The sequence below is a fragment of the Schistocerca nitens genome, chromosome 8 (genome assembly GCF_023898315.1).
Source record: "Schistocerca nitens isolate TAMUIC-IGC-003100 chromosome 8, iqSchNite1.1, whole genome shotgun sequence".
Lineage (NCBI taxonomy): Eukaryota > Metazoa > Arthropoda > Insecta > Orthoptera > Acrididae > Schistocerca > Schistocerca nitens.
Genome location: NC_064621.1, coordinates 445,846,911 through 445,863,661, shown reverse-complemented (window position 1 = coordinate 445,863,661; position 16,751 = coordinate 445,846,911). Strand labels below are relative to the sequence as shown.

At 45.2% G+C, this 16,751-nt stretch overlaps 1 protein-coding gene across 3 annotated transcripts in view; it reads right to left on the bottom strand.

The window, feature by feature from the left end:
* Positions 1-16,751, bottom strand: part of LOC126198978 (ras association domain-containing protein 10-like) — a 1,181,222-nt gene that overhangs the window by 20,901 nt on the left and 1,143,570 nt on the right. For all 3 annotated transcript variants that reach the window (XM_049935642.1, XM_049935643.1, XM_049935644.1), the window contains one exon: positions 13,673-13,887. In XM_049935642.1, the coding sequence (XP_049791599.1) occupies positions 13,673-13,887 (215 nt within the window). The remainder of the gene's footprint in view (positions 1-13,672; positions 13,888-16,751) is intronic.

Genomic DNA, 16,751 nt, shown 5'->3' with positions numbered 1-16,751 from the left:
CCTACCTTTCCCCTGGTTCGAAAAGAGTTGTTGAAGCTTTACCTCCAGGTCACGACGCAGAATAGACTACTTGGAAATACCTGAACAGACTGAGATTCGGAGTTGTAAGATCAAAACTTGGCAAGATGGGGATACACTAATCCAAACGATTTTCGGTGTGACTGTGGGGAAGAACGGACAGCTCGGCACATGCTTCGGCGTCGATTGTGCCCAGTGATGATCTTCAACAAGCAACAGAAAATGCAGTGGAAGTGGCCAAGTTTTGGGCAAAAGTAATTTAATCATAACTGTTTAAAACGTATGTTTCTGATACGAGAATAATAATAATAATAATAATTAAAAAAAACATAAGCCCGAACTGCCCGTTTCTGAGCCAAAAATATCCTTCGAGAATGGGAAGAGTTACTCCAAAGTATAATACCATGCGACATAAGCGAATGAAGAGAAGCAAAGTAGGCTAGTTTTCGAGTCGAACGATCACTTACTTCAGATACCGTTCCAATAGGAAAAATGGCAGCATTAAGTCTTTGAACAAGATCCTGAACGTGGGCTTTCCCAAACAGTTTACTAATTATATGAACACTTAGAAATCTGAACTGTTCATTTTCACTAATCATATGCCCAGTCTGTGAAATTAAAACTTCGGGTTTTGTTGAACTGTGTGTGTTAGAAACTGTAAAAACTGAGTCTTACCGTGACTTAGTGTTAGTTTATTTTTTACAAGCCATGAACTTAGCAAACTGTGAATAATGATCTTTTGCTGTCTCTTTTTAAAGTAGGAGGTGAACTAATTGTGAGCTACTCTTCATGCTCCATAGTGGTACGTCTTCTGGAGCAATATTTTGTGACCAACACGATCAAACCCCTTTAATTATATCAAACAAGATGCCTAGCGTTCGAGGCCACTACCTCACAGAGAAAAGATAACATAGCATTTTCATTTGTCAAGCGACTTCCAAAGCCGTGCTGTGCGTTTGATATCAAATTATGTGATATAAAATGATGAATTACCCTTACAAACATAGCCTTTTCAATAACTTTACCAAACACTGATGGCATACAAATAAGTCTGAAACGCTTTTAGTGCATACAACAGCATTCTTTCATTTCCATAGCGCGAATATCAGTGACTGAAGTCATCTATGCTAAAGAGTACCAGCTTGGTCACTTCCTGAACTGACCAAATGACCGTGCAGAGAGTACTGAAATGTTACAAGACTTCACAAAAAAACGGAAGACAGAGCTAACCGTGCGGGGCTGCTACCTAGCAGCTGTTTTCGCGACCTCACACATGCATCGGCCTGGAAGACGGGGTGAGGTTTGAGGTTTGGGGCAGGGGTCGTCTCTCGCGGAACTAACTGATAGACTCGGCCGCCTCATGCGGTTGCCATCAAGTTTTCTTCTTTGTGTCGTCGAGGTGGTAGTGATATACACTCCTGGAAATTGAAATAAGAACACCGTGAATTCATTGTCCCAGGAAGGGGAAACTTTATTGACACATTCCTGGGGTCAGATACATCACATGATCACACTGACAGAACCACAGGCACATAGACACAGGCAACAGAGCATGCCCAATGTCGGCACTAGTACAGTGTATATCCACCTTTCGCAGCAATGCAGGCTGCTATTCTCCCATGGAGACGATCGTAGAGATGCTGGATGTACTCCTGTGGAACGGCTTGCCATGCCATTTCCACCTGGCGCCTCAGCTGGACCAGCGTTCGTGCTGGACGTGCAGACCGCGTGAGACGACGCTTCATCCAGTCCCAAACATGCTCAATGGGGGACAGATCCGGAGATCTTGCAGGCCAGGGTAGTTGACTTACACCTTCTAGAGCACGTTGGGTGGCACGGGATACATGCGGACGTGCATTGTCCTGTTGGAACAGCAAGTTCCCTTGCCGGTCTAGGAATGGTAGAACGATGGGTTCGATGACGGTTTGGATGTACCGTGCACTATTCAGTGTCCCCTCGACGATCACCAGTGGTGTACGGCCAGTGTAGGAGATCGCTCCCCACACCATGATGCCAGGTGTTGGCCCTGTGTGCCTCGGTCGTATGCAGTCCTGATTGTGGCGCTCACCTGCACGGCGCCAAACACGCATACGACCATCATTGGCACCAAGGCAGAAGCGATTCTCATCGCTGAAGACGACACGTCTCCATTCGTCCCTCCATTCACGCCTGTCGCGACACCACTGGAGGCGGGCTGCACGATGTTGGGGCGTGAGCGGAAGACGGCCTAACGGTGTGCGGGACCGTAGCCCAGCTTCATGGAGACGGTTGCGAATGGTCCTCGCCGATACCCCAGGAGCAACAGTGTCCCTAATTTGCTGGGAAGTGGCGGTGCGGTCCCCTACGGCACTGCGTAGGATCCTACAGTCTTGGCGTGCATCCGTGCGTCGCTGCGGTCCGGTCCCAGGTCGACGGGCACGTGCACCTTCCGCCGACCACTGGCGACAACATCGATGTACTGTGGAGACCTCACGCCCCACGTGTTGAGCAATTCGGCGGTACGTCCACCCGGCCTCCCGCATGCCCACTATACGCCCTCGCTCAAAGTCCGTCAACTGCACATACGGTTCACGTCCACGCTGTCGCGGCATGCTACCAGTGTTAAAGACTGCGATGGAGCTCCGTATGCCACGGCAAACTGGCTGACACTGACGGCGGCGGTGCACAAATGCTGCGCAGCTAGCGCCATTCGACGGCCAACACCGCGGTTCCTGGTGTGTCCGCTGTGCCGTGCGTGTGATCATTGCTTGTACAGCCCTCTCGCAGTGTCCGGAGCAAGTATGGTGGGTCTGACACACCGGTGTCAATGTGTTCTTTTTTCCATTTCCAGGAGTGTATTTAGGTGTTCAATGCGACGGGCACGTTATCACGACGTTATGGGAAATGTAGAGAACTTGTCTACCGTTCAGTGTCGTCCTTACTAGCTACGGTCAGCTGTTTGTTCAGTTCTCCAGTCGTGTTTATCACCTTTCGGCGTTTGAAGGGCTCCTTTGGGCTTTGTTTATGTCCACTGTCCTAAGAGTTTGTTCAGTAGGGAAAGTTATGCTTTGGCGGTACAGTACACGGCTGATAGTGGAAGTGATTTTGAATTGTTCTACCTGCTGTCACATTATTTGTTAACTGATTTTGAAATGGGAATGTTTAACCTCAGGTTCTACCAGCACCAGATTAGACTTGTCGCCGGTGGCTCGCCACTCATATGCAATTGTCCGTGTGCTTTTGCAGGGAGAGAAAAAGGCTTGTGTGTTCCTAGTCTATTTTGTGTCGTGCTTTCGGCAATCGGCTATAGTTCCATGGAGTGTGGTTCCACTGTAACGTGCGAGCAGGGATTAGGTACACATGTGTTGGGTGTGCGTTGGTTGCCCAACGGTTACAATTCTTAGTCAAGTTGATTCAGTTCTTAGTGATATGACATGAGTAGTGTTTTCTGACGGGGAAATAGTGTCCTAGTTTCCGAGAGGATGACCGGAAAGTATCGCGTGTGTGTACTGTACGCAATACCAGTAACTAAACTGAGACTGGAAGTACCATTGTTCGTTATATGCCCCATTCGTGGCGTGATCTGTGAATACGTTGTTTGTGAGAGCTGCGTCTGACGCAGTATTATATTTATCTGGTTGTATTTTAGTTTGCTATGGTGTTTTTGTTCCTTCCTTGTTTAATGGTGTCCCCATCATATTTCCTTATATTGGTTTCGTGTCTTTCCGTTGTAATTTGGGGATGACTTGTCTATGATGTGCGGTCTCAAAACTGCTGTTGTGCATTGAGTGATATTAAAATGCGAGGACCTTGTGGCGTTGTGTGAACATGTTTTATGGTTGTCCAGGTGCTAGGTTTATTTTATGTGCGTCTCCATAGTTATTTAGCTCACCTCGAGTAGCACGAAAGAAACAACGGAATGTGTTTGTTGTCGCCGTCGTCCACCTCCCCGTGGCGGTCCTTAAGTTTCTTTCGTAAAGGCCTACACCAAGACTTATTCTCATTTGGTCGTTACTGAGTCGCCTAAGGCGCACTATTATAGCACGTGTGATTCTAAGCTATGGCTAGTGCTTGTTTAGTTTTAGAAGGGTTACGCCACCGCCTTGAACTGAAGTCCAAGTTTAAGTTACGGCTAGTGCTTGTAAGAGCAGTCACAAGGGCCTACTAACATAATCTTAAGTGGCGCCAAGCTAATTAAGGTACTAATTGCGATTTTACTAGTTTGAGTAACCTTGGGTGAAGCTTAGAGCGGCCGGAGTTTGCTTGTTATATGTACTAATATAGAGTACTAAGTGAGCACGTACGTTAGCTCTATTACTGTTTGATGGCGAATGCTCATTTTCGTTCATTGTGTGTTTTCTTGTTCACAGTTTAACGGCACCAGATTTTCATTACTGCATTTCCAGTTTACATTTATGGAAATGCACAGTAATAAATGTCAAGAAGTCCGAACTTCAGGTTTTCCAATTACGTTTTATGGCAATTTTTAAGTAATGTTTGCACCTTGGCTCCTTTCTTTAATGTCATCGGAGAGTGGTGATTTTTCTTCTAGTGTGACAGTCACTTATCCAGTTCTCGGTGACAGGGCTTTCCCTGCGTCTTGCTCTTTCGGCAGCTGATGTGCCACCCATGCCGAGTCGGTACTCCCGATATTCGTCCTTGCTTCCGATACCTGGGTCGCTGAAGGGACATCCGGCGTTTACAGGGGCGCCGCATCCAGCAAATGATGCGGTCTTAGAAAAAAATAAAAGAAGGAAAGAGAAAATTTTGAAACAAATTTGTGTCAGTCCTGAAAATCCTCAGTCTCTAACAAAATAACTAGCCGACCTCTCCCCCCCCCCCAACCCCCTAACCATGCTCCGTTCATGTTTCGGTATTCTTATATGGCTGGTTGGTGTGAAATAATATCTTATATTAATAGTACTGTCTTCTCACTGCACACCACTCACTATATTGCTCACTTTAAATGACGTTTTAGAAGGAAAGATTCTAGCTATTCCTCGTACATTATATTCATCCAAAGAGAATGTCGTTCGTAATTTCCCATAGGACTGCACTGATGCAGTGAGTCAAACATAACTATTTAAAAGCAGCATTCTTTATACTACAGATAAATATTTAAAAAAAAAAAACGAAAGTACCCCAACGTACAGAAAGACAATCAATAAACCACAAGTGACTCAGCAATAATTAGAGCATCAATAGATGTCTTAGCATTTGGAATGACTGATGTAAAGGGTACATACTGACTGGGAGAAAGGATGTAAAACAAATGTCACTGACACGTGTGTTACTTTGCCTGAGCAACCTAACACACTCTAAAAACGTTGGATACTTTGGCAAAGGTGGAGGCGTCGTAATAACACCTAAACTCTGAAGCTCAGACAGGTAGTTACACAAATGGCTGATTTAAAATTGGAAGTGGCTGCTTGGTCAAACTTGCCAAGTGTGCTTTAGGACACAGGAGAAAAGGGAAACGACCAAGTTTCCCATATGTCCTAACCATAGGTAATTCGTTTCCTGTAGAGGACAAAATGAACGTATCAGCTTCGTTCTCACCACTTTGTAAGCTGAATGGAGGGTATCAGGGACTACGGAGTGCGTGGTAAGTCCCTGTGCATTCATTCTGCAGCAGTGTGTGCTCTGATATGAAATTTCCTGACAGATGAAAACTGAGTGGCGGACCGAGCCTCGAATTCTGCTCCTTTGCCTTTCGCGGGCAAGTACTCTACCGACTGAGCTACCCAAGCGCGACTCATGACCTGTCCTCACAGTTGAGGCACCGGCGGAAGTACAGTTGAGAAGCCGCGTCGTGAGTCGTGCACTGGTAGCTCAGTTACAGCCGGCACGGTAGCTCAGCGTGTTCAGTCAGAGGGTTACGTGCCCTCTGTAATAAAAAAACTGAGGTCATCGATCAACAACGAACATAAACGGATGACTTACGACGTCCGCCCCGAGCAGATGCAACGACCAAAATCGAACAAAAATGAGATTAAAAAAAAAAAAAAAAAAAGAAAACGAAGTTGGTAGAGCACTTGCTCGCGAGAGGCAAGGTGCCAAGTTCGAGTCTCGGTCCGGCACAGTTTTAATCTGTCAGGAAGTTCTACACTTCACGACTGGCCAAAAGATGGTTTTGCTTCAGGCAGCATCGAACAGAGGGTACTTAACAGACGTAAGAAAACACGAGATGAAATGGATGCCGTCGTCCCTTAATCAAATCCGTACTCCTACAGGTATACTTCTACAAATGTACTTACTCAGTTTACTTCAATTTTTTCCAGAAAGCTCTAATGAACATTCAGACGGGTGGAGGATTTATACTGTATATACACTCCTGGAAATGGAAAAAAGAACACATTGACACCGGTGTGTCAGACCCACCATACTTGCTCCGGACACTGCGAGAGGGCTGTACAAGCAATGATCACACGCACGGCACAGCGGACACACCAGGAACCGCGGTGTTGGCCGTCGAATGGCGCTAGCTGCGCAGCATTTGTGCACCGCCGCCGTCAGTGTCAGCCAGTTTGCCGTGGCATACGGAGCTCCATCGCAGTCTTTAACACTGGTAGCATGCCGCGACAGCGTGGACGTGAACTGTATGTGCAGTTGACGGACTTTGAGCGAGGGCGTATAGTGGGCATGCGGGAGGCCGGGTGGACGTACCGCCGAATTGCTCAACACGTGGGGCGTGAGGTCTCCACAGTACATCGATGTTGTCGCCAGTGGTCGGCGGAAGGTGCACGTGCCCGTCGACCTGGGACCGGACCGCAGCGACGCACGGATGCACGCCAAGACCGTAGGATCCTACGCAGTGCCGTAGGGGACCGCACCTCCACTTCCCAGCAAATTAGGGACACTGTTGCTCCTGGGGTATCGGCGAGGACCATTCGCAACCGTCTCCATGAAGCTGGGCTACGGTCCCGCACACCGTTAGGCCGTCTTCCGCTCACGCCCCAACATCGTGCAGCCCGCCTCCAGTGGTGTCGCGACAGGCGTGAATGGAGGGACAAATGGAGACGTGTCGTCTTCAGCGATGAGAGTCGCTTCTGCCTTGGTGCCAATGATGGTCGTATGCGTGTTTGGCGCCGTGCAGGTGAGCGCCACAATCAGGACTGCATACGACCGAGACACACAGGGCCAACACCCGGCATCATGGTGTGGGCAGCGATCTCCTACACTGGCCGTACACCACTGGTGATCGTCGAGGGGACACTGAATAGTGCACGGTACATCCAAACCGTCATCGAACCCATCGTTCTACCATTCCTAGACCGGCAAGGGAACTTGCTGTTCCAACAGGACAATGCACGTCCGCATGTATCCCGTGCCACCCAACGTGCTCTAGAAGGTGTAAGTCAACTACCCTGGCCAGCAAGATCTCCGGATCTGTCCCCCATTGAGCATGTTTGGGACTGGATGAAGCGTCGTCTCACGCGGTCTGCACGTCCAGCACGAACGCTGGTCCAACTGAGGCGCCAGGTGGAAATGGCATGGCAAGCCGTTCCACAGGAGTACATCCAGCATCTCTACGATCGTCTCCATGGGAGAATAGCAGCCTGCATTGCTGCGAAAGGTGGATATACACTGTACTAGTGCCGACATTGTGCATGCTCTGTTGCCTGTGTCTACGTGCCTGTGGTTCTGTCAGTGTGATCATGTGATGTATCTGACCCCAGGAATGTGTCAATAAAGTTTCCCCTTCCTGGGACAATGAATTCACGGTGTTCTTATTTCAATTTCCAGGAGTGTATTTTTAATGTGTGCAATACCAGCTGCCTTTCCTATGGATCGTCAGGCGCATTTTCTGTGGTGTTTCGGTAGATATTTGCAATTTATGTTTTGCAACATGTAACTGCTGATCATCATGTCTTTCATACGACTCACTCCGTCGATGGAATGCGTCGGTCTGCCTCCCGTTCCAAACAAAATATTTTTAAATCGGAATTTTACGTGACCATTCGATAGGGCGCTACCATTTTAGACTAGTGCAATGTTTGTTTTACCGATTGTATTAATGGGAAGAGGAAAACACGAAGAATAACGACAACTCCAACAGCGGCTGAGCAGCGCGCTCCTGCAGGGCGGCAGCAGTCAGCGCGGACCAGGGCAGTGCTGTCGCTCTGGAACAGTGGTTATTCTTCGTGTTTTACTGTTCCCATTAATACACACCGATAAAACGAATATCGAACTAGTCTAATTTGCGACCGCACTGTCGAACGGACACGTAAAATTCCATTTTACAAATCAGTGTCTTGTGGATCTAGACGTAGTTCATCACGCAAGAAGTTTTCTACTTCATATGCTCACAGTCTCGGATTTTCGGCTTGGAAAGTAATTTTGATAGTTTTTTTCCTAAAGGAATTCGCCATGTCACTGCAATGAGCCTGTAATAAGCGTCTCGCGCTCGCGTGAAGTAAACAAACTGGCGTACGGCACTAGACCGGCGGGACGGCAAGAACACGTCCTCGCCAGTGCGTCGCTGACGGGCAACTGCTTCCAAGGAAACCTCCCCATCGCACCCCCCTCAGATTTAGTTATAAGTTGGCACAGTGGATAGCCCTTGAAAAACTGAACACAGATCAATCGAGAAAACAGGAAGAAGTTGTGTGGAACTATGAAAAAAATAAGCAAAATATACAAACTCAGTAGTCCATGCGCAAGATATGCAACATAAAGGACAGGCTGAGTACAAGAGCGCCGTGGTCCCGTGGTTAGCGTGAGCAGCTGCGGAACGACAGGTCCTTGGTTGAAGTCTTCCCTCGAGCGAAAAGTTTATTTTCGCAAAGTTACTATCTGTCCGTTCGTTCATTGACGTCTCTGTTCACTGTAATAAGTTTAGTGTCTGTGTTTTGCGACCGCACCGCAAAACTGTGCGATTAGTAGACAAAAGGACGTGCCTCTCCAATGGGAACCGAAAACATTTGATCGCAAGGTCATAGGTCAACCGATTCCTCCACAGGAAATCACGTCTGATATATTTTATACGACACTGGTGACGGCATGTGCGTCACATGACAGGAATATGTTGTCGACCCATCTAACTTGTACATTTGGCGAATGGGTAAAAAGATTCTTCTATCTTGCCCAATTTAGGTTTTCTTGTGGATGTGATAATCACTCCCAAAAAAGTGATGAAAACATGAGTTTGTCACATAAACTGCAACAAATGAATGCAACAGTTTCACAGTCGCACAGTTTTCCCTGTGCTCTGTCAAAACATATGTTTTTAACGTTTTCAAATTTTTCCGTGTCTAGACCATCAAATCCTGCATATGTCCAAGCAAATCTCAACATGTCCTGGAATTTTGGAGAGCGAAGTTGATTATGTGTGAAGGCCTGAACTTTGATAATTGTCTGAAAATAAAAAATTAAACTCTTCTCTCAAGGGAAGACTTGAAACAAGCACCTCTCGTTCCGCAGCTGCTCACGCTAACCACGGGACCACGGCGCTCCTGCGGTCACACTATCCTCGATGTTGCCTATCTTGCACATGGACTACTCAGTTTGTATATTTTGCTTATCTTTTTCATAGTTCCACACAACTTCTTCCTGTTTTCTCGATTGATCTGTGTTCAGGTTTTCAAGGACTATCCACTGTTCAAACTTATAACTAAATCTGAGGGGGGTACGATGAGGAGGTTCCCTTGTTAGTAGGCAGTTGTGTTAACTCACCGCTGCTCCTCCCAGACTCAGTGTTGGTCGCAACTGCGCATACTATCTCAGCACGCCTCTCGGCCGACCCACACTCCCACATAGTGCCACCTATCCGTAGTCCCTGTCCGTGTCGTCCATGGTAGCTACTCAGAGATACCTGTAGGAGGTCGGACGTTTTTGTGCATCTGCAATGGAGAAGGTGGTTTCGTTTCCCTTCGAGGCGAATCAATTAAATGAATGTATGGTGTCTGTTCTTTTGGTTGCGTCCAAAAGGACATACACCCCAAATTCATATAATTTCTATCTGTCTTTCTTGCATTTACAGCACCAGATTTACACCTGGTGGTCAAAACTGGAACTAATCTTTTTCAGCATAAATTGGTTCCACGTTAACGAATATGTACGAAGTTTTGGTGCCATAGGATAATTACCTCTGACACTGGACCTCCCTGAGTAGGTGAACTGTAATTATAACCACTTAGTACTAATTTAAGTACGTTACCAATTAAAAATAAGATCAGTACGTATGCGGTCCAATGTGCCACACTACAATGTCAGTACTGGATCTAGAGCCAAAGAGTTTGACGACCACTGACCTAGGGTAAGGGGACTGTAGAATACACATGGAAGAGCACGCTTGCAATTTACCATTTGATGTCACGGAAATGAAGCTAAAGGCATTGTTATTCTTTGCTGCTTCCTGAGGAGTGGAAAACCTGCTTCTGCATTTAATGTGTCCTTCGTATCGATGGAACATTAATGTGTGAAATTCATTCCAATGAAGATAAAAATAAATAACGTCACGTCACCGCCAGCAAGAAAGACGCACCAAATCACACAAAGAAAAATAGATTTAGAACAATTAACAAACCAGCAAGAACAAATAACACAAATAGAAACTTTAATAGAGGAAGAAGACCTTGAAAAAGCAACAGACCAAATAGAAGACCTCCTAAAAAATTCAGTGATACAAACAAACCCAAAAACAAGGACGGCAAAAAGATGGTTCGATGCTGAATGCCACAGCAAAAGGAACACTGTTCTAAGAACGCTCCACGGATTAAGAAACCAGAACAACGAGGAAACATACAAACTGTATGCAGAAGAGAGGAGACTCTACAAAAAACTAATAGAAGAGAAGAAAAAAGAATACGAGGTGTGGCTAGAAAAAAACCGGACTAGTACTGGTGAAACAATAAAACGAATGCAATAAGGCTGAAAGTCGCGTGGCCTGTCACGTGACTCTCGCTCCACCTACTGCTCGAGTTTCATCTGCCTCCTGCACTCAGTCTGCCCGTGGTGTCTGTTTTAAGTAGTTGACGTTTTGTCTGTGTGTCGGAAAATGTTGAGTGTACAGAAAGAACAGCGTGTTAACATCAAATTTTGTTTCAAACTAGGAAAATCTGCAAGTGAAACGTTTGTAATGTTACAACAAGTGTACGGCGATGATTGTTTATCGCGAACACAAGTGTTTGAGTGGTTTAAACGATTTAAAGATGGCCGCGAAGACACCAGTGATGACACTCGCACTGCAGACCATTGTCAGCAAAAACTGATGCAAACATTGAAAAAATCGGTAAACTTGTTCGACAAGATCGCCGTTTAACAATCAGAGCAGTGTCTGAGTTAACAGGAGTTGACAAGGAAAGTGTCGAACAAGTTTACCGATTTTTTCAATGTTTTCATCAGTTTTTGCTGACAATGGTCTGCCAGTGCGAGTGTCATCACTGGTGTATTCGCGGCCATCTTTAAATCGTTTAAACCACTCAAACACTTGCGTTCACGATAAACAATTATCGCCGTACACTTGTTGTAACATTACAAACGTTTCACTTGCAGATTTTCCTAGTTTGAAACAAAATTTGATGTTAACACGCTGTTCTTTCTGTACACTCAACATTTTCCGACGCACAGACAAAACGTCAACTACTTAAAACAGACGCCACGGGCAGACTGAGTGCAGGAGGCAGATGAAACTCGAGCAGTAGGCGGAGCGAAAGTCACGTGACAGGCCACGCGACTTTCAGCCTTATTGCATTCATTTTATTGTTTCACCAGTACTAGTCCGGTTTTTTTCTAGCCACACCTCGTACATAGAAAGAGAGGCAAAAAGAGAAGCGTTTGAAGCAGAGAAAGACCCATACACAGGAGCAAGACCAAGAAAACTGGCTCATACACCAAATATAGACATGAAGGAATGGGAAGAGCACTTCAATAAGATACTGAACAAACGAGGAATCAAAGCACCCCCAAACAAAGAGAAACAACATCAAACTAAGGAAAAAGACAATGTATGGGAACCTCTAAATGAAGAAGATGTAAAAGAAGTAATAAAAGAAGTGACGAACAAGAAAGCAGCAGGATCCGATTATATATATGATGAACATATAAAAGATGGAAAAGAGGCCCTCCAACACGTATGGATCAAACTATTTAACAAATGCCTGGAACTTGGAAGAATTGCGACACAGTGGAGACACTCGACAATAAATGTTCTCTACAAAGGTAGAGGAGACCCAACGGACTCAAAGAAGTACAGAGGCATAGCCCTGGAAAATACTCAGTTAAAGTTGTTTTCAAAGATAACTACACAAAAAATCAAAGCCTCTGTGGACAGTCATCTCCCAGAACGACAAATGGGTTTCAGATCTGGAAGATCAACACTTCCGGCAGTGAGGCTTTTTCTAAACAACATAGACGAAGCGCTACAAAAGAAACAAATGTTCTACACAGTGTTCATAGACTTTGCCAAAGCCTTTGAGCTACTGGAAAGAGATCTCATAGTCCGAAAACTGGAAAACACAATGGGAGAAGATAGCGTATAGGCAAGAATAATCAAGTCAATCCTCGAATACAACTTAATCACAATATCAGACAACCTCTCTTTTTCGAACCTCATTCTGCAATCGAACGGAGTCTTACAGGGTGACCCAATGAGCCCTTTGCTGTACATTCTTGCCACTGAAGAAGTACTCCGAATTGGAGAAAATGAAGAAGTGTATACGTATATGCATACGCTGACAACATAGCCGTAGGTTCAACAGATATACAGAAGCTGCAGAAAATCATTGAAAAAATGGACAAATGGTGCAGTGAACACAAACTACACATAAACACAACAAAGACAGAAATGGTGATTTTGAGAAAAGAAGGCAAAACACTCAAGAATGCGGAAATAAACATCAGAGGACAAAAAATAAAAATCTCATCAGGCTTTAAATACCTAGGGGTGACACTAAAACCAACAGCCAAATGCTTCAGAAAACATGCAATAGAACGTGCAGCCCAAGCAATAATAGCAATACAGGACATCGAAAACATCCGCCTACTCAGTCTAGAAACAGCCACGAAATTATTCAATCCAAAAATCTTGCCACTCCTGGCCTATGGGATGGAGGTTATATGGGACCACGTGACAGAAAAAAATCTAGAAACACTAGAAAAGGTGAAATCGACTTATCTAAAAAGAGCAGTAGGTCTCTCAAAAACAACAAGATCTAGACCAGTGTACCTGCTAGCGAGAGAGACATTCCTAAATGAAGACATTAAAAATTCGATATATGATGCCACACACCAGGGCTTCCAGAAAGCAACTGAAGATCCTGGAGGATAAACGAGAAAAAGTATGGCCGGAGTTTTATGGCACCGAAGCAATGACGAGCCGCTCATGGACAGCACCAAACTTCGAGGTGCGACATGTCGTAACTAGACTTTCCATTCACGGCTTTCAGCATCTAATTTGTAAAAACAAATCACGACCCAACCACAACATGTGTATGTTAACTGTGTCTCGAAGCCTGTGAACGATATCACATAGAACTGTGCAGTAAAAGAGTGAAATCGATAAATAAATACGCAAAAATGTAAAATTCAAATATAAATTTTTAAGCAAAGTAACTGTATATGGCTATTTGGCTACAATTTTATTAAATAAATTAATGTGTGAAATTAGCAGAAACGTCATCTGCAGATAGACAGCTAACAAGACTGGAACCAGTTTATTTCTATTCCTACCCACCTGCCCCTGCGCGTCGCCCCAGGCGCTCCACAGCTTGAGCAGGCGCGAGCTGCCGTCGAGTCGGCGCTCGACGCGGCCCCAGCGCTCCGCGATGACGTAATCCCTGGGGCTGGCGCCCAGCGCCTCCACCACGTCATCGCAGGTGGTGCGCCGGCCGACGCCCGCCACCCACACCACGCGGGGACCCAGCCACACCGGCAGCCTCGCGTCCGCACCTGCGTCACAGAGGTTACCACTTGTGTCCACCTATCTCGTCGTTCGTTTCGTACAGGGTAATTAGTTGGAACACAATTACGTGAGCGAGTAAACTGAAAACCTTAAAAGCGAAATAAAATTGCTATGAGTTTTACTGTCGGTTCCGCAATTGACAGATGATTTTATTATCTTTCGACAAATGACTAACAGCTGGTAGCGAGTTGTTGCATCACAGAACACGTGCCGACCGCTGTGGCCGAGCGGTTGTAGGCGCTTCAGTCTGGAACCGCACTGCTGCTACAGTCGCAGGTTCGAATCCTGCATAGGGCATGGATGTGTGTGATGTCCTTAGGTTAGTTAGGTTTAAGTAGTTCTAAGTCTACGGGACTGATGACCTCAGATGTTAAGTCCCATAGTGCTCAGAGCCATTTGAACTACAGAACAAGTAGCTGCGTCAGTGCGAAGACTGTCACCTAGTGGTTAAATCGCACCGCATCGGAGCAGTGATATATTTTTTTGAGTAGCGAAGTGAGGCACCAGAGAGGCATTTCTGACGTTGCTCTCGATAACGTAAGGAAGACTTGAGTATACTGAGGACACGCTCATAGGATCTGTCGATCTAGAAAAAGCGCTCGACAAAGAGAAATTATGCAAGACGTTCAATTTTTTGAGAAAAGAGTAAGCAATAGGGAAAGACGGTGAGTAATACAAAACTTGTACAAGAATCAAGAGCGAACAACAAGATTGGAAGACCGAGAACAAACTACTCAGATTAGTAATGGTGTAAGACAGGGATGCAGTCTTTCGTCCCTACTGTTAAATCGGTATATCGAAGAAGGAGTGACGGAAATAGAGAAAGGTTCAAGAGTGGGATTAAAATTCAGCTGAAAGGATATTGATACTACTATATAAAGACAAGTCGCTCTTTAACATTGTTACTAAAAATTTCGAAAAGCTGTTCACCGATTTACTTCACATGTGTAAATGATAGCCTAGTAAACATTTGGACAGCCATAGACTATTTATTTTTTAACATATATAATTTGTAAGTATACACATATCGTGACCGATTTACTTCAAATTTTTACGTAATTGAATATTTTCAAATTGAAACTCCCGCCACACGACGGTATTCTCTCTTTGGTCCATCTCGTACTTTTTTTCAACGATTATTGTTAGTGTTAAGTGTATTATGTGCGGCTCAAAACTACACGTCTTCCTCCAATGTAGCCGAAGTTAAGCTAAAAGATTGGCCACCCATGTATATAACAATTATATTGTATACAATAATATTGTATACACAACAATGTGCTGTTCTTCCTCGCAGTTTTAACAGAAAACAGGGAAGTTGTGTTTATCGCTAACTTTATAATCCCACCCACTCACTGACTAGAGCTATGCCAAATACTTTCATTGAAGCTACTATCCTCACAGATCCAAGAACTACACAGATATGTCTGTCATACTAGGCATACAATGATCCAAACCGATTTAATCCATTTATTTTAAGCGACTTCAATTTCAAGTCAAGGTCTAGTTTGCAGCAACAATAAACGATTCGCAATATCAGTGAAAGAGGGGGAAAGGCAATGGACAGAGAAGGGGGGCGGGAGGAAGCGGATAGACAGAGAGGGGGAAAGAGGACATGGAAGAGAGAGAGGAAAAGGAAGAGGAGGAGGAGGTTGGACAGAGAGAGAGATAGAGAGAGAGAGTGAGTGAGTTTGGAGGAAATGGACAGGATGAGATTGGGCAGGTGATGGACAGAGAGGTAGAGGGGGCGGATATGAAGAAAGGGGGAGAAGGAGATGAACAAAGAGAGAGTGGAGAAGGCGATTAGCACGTATATCCAATTCCAATGCAAACTTAACAGTTGTGAGGCACTACCGGGTTCGCTAGTCAATGATAAAATTCGCTGATAGTATTGCTGTCCTTAGTGAAGTGTAAAAGAATTACTGGATCTGTTGAATGGAATGAACTGTCTAATGAGTATAGAATACGGATTGCGAGTAGACCGGAAAAAGACAAAGGGAATGAGACGTAGCAGAAATGAGAACATTGACAAAATTAAAATCAAAATTGGTGATAACGGACAAAGTTAAGGACTCTACAGCCTTACAAGCAAAACAACCCATGCCGCACGAAGTACGGAGGGATACAAAGAAGACTAATACAGGCATTGACAACGTTCCTGGCCAACAGAGGCGTACTGCTATCAAACGTAGAACGCAATTTGGGAAAGAAAGTTATGGGAATGTACGGCTGGAGCACAACACTGTATGGCAGTGAATCATGGGCAGGGGGAAAACTGGTACAGAAGAGAGGAGAAGTGTTTGAGATGTAGTGCTACAGACGAATGTTGAAATTTATGTGGACTGATGACATAAGGAGTAAGGAGGTTCTCCGCAGAATCGTCAAAGGAAGCGATACACTGAAAATATTTACATGTATGTCGACACGCCGCAAGCCACCTGACGGTGTGGCAGAGAGTACTTCTGCTGCCACTAACTGATCCCCCCTTCCCTGAACCTATTGGCTTTAATTTCTCGAATTTTCTCGTTGTGATCAGTTCGCGAGACGTACTTGGGAAGAAGTAATGTAGTTCCCGACCCGTCCCGGAAAGTGATCTCTCGAAATTTTAATAGTATATCTACCCGTGATGCACATTTCCTACCATGTAGCGTCTGCTATTGGACTTTGTTAAGCATCTCTGTAACGCTCTCGCGTCGACTAAACGATCCCGCGAGGAAACGCCCCGCTGTTCGTTGGATCTTCTCGATCCGCTCTATCACAAAAGCTGGCAAGGGTCCCAATAATTAGTCGGAAAAGTGCCTTGTAAGCCATTTCTTTAGTAGATGAATTACATTTCCTGAAGATTATTCCTATG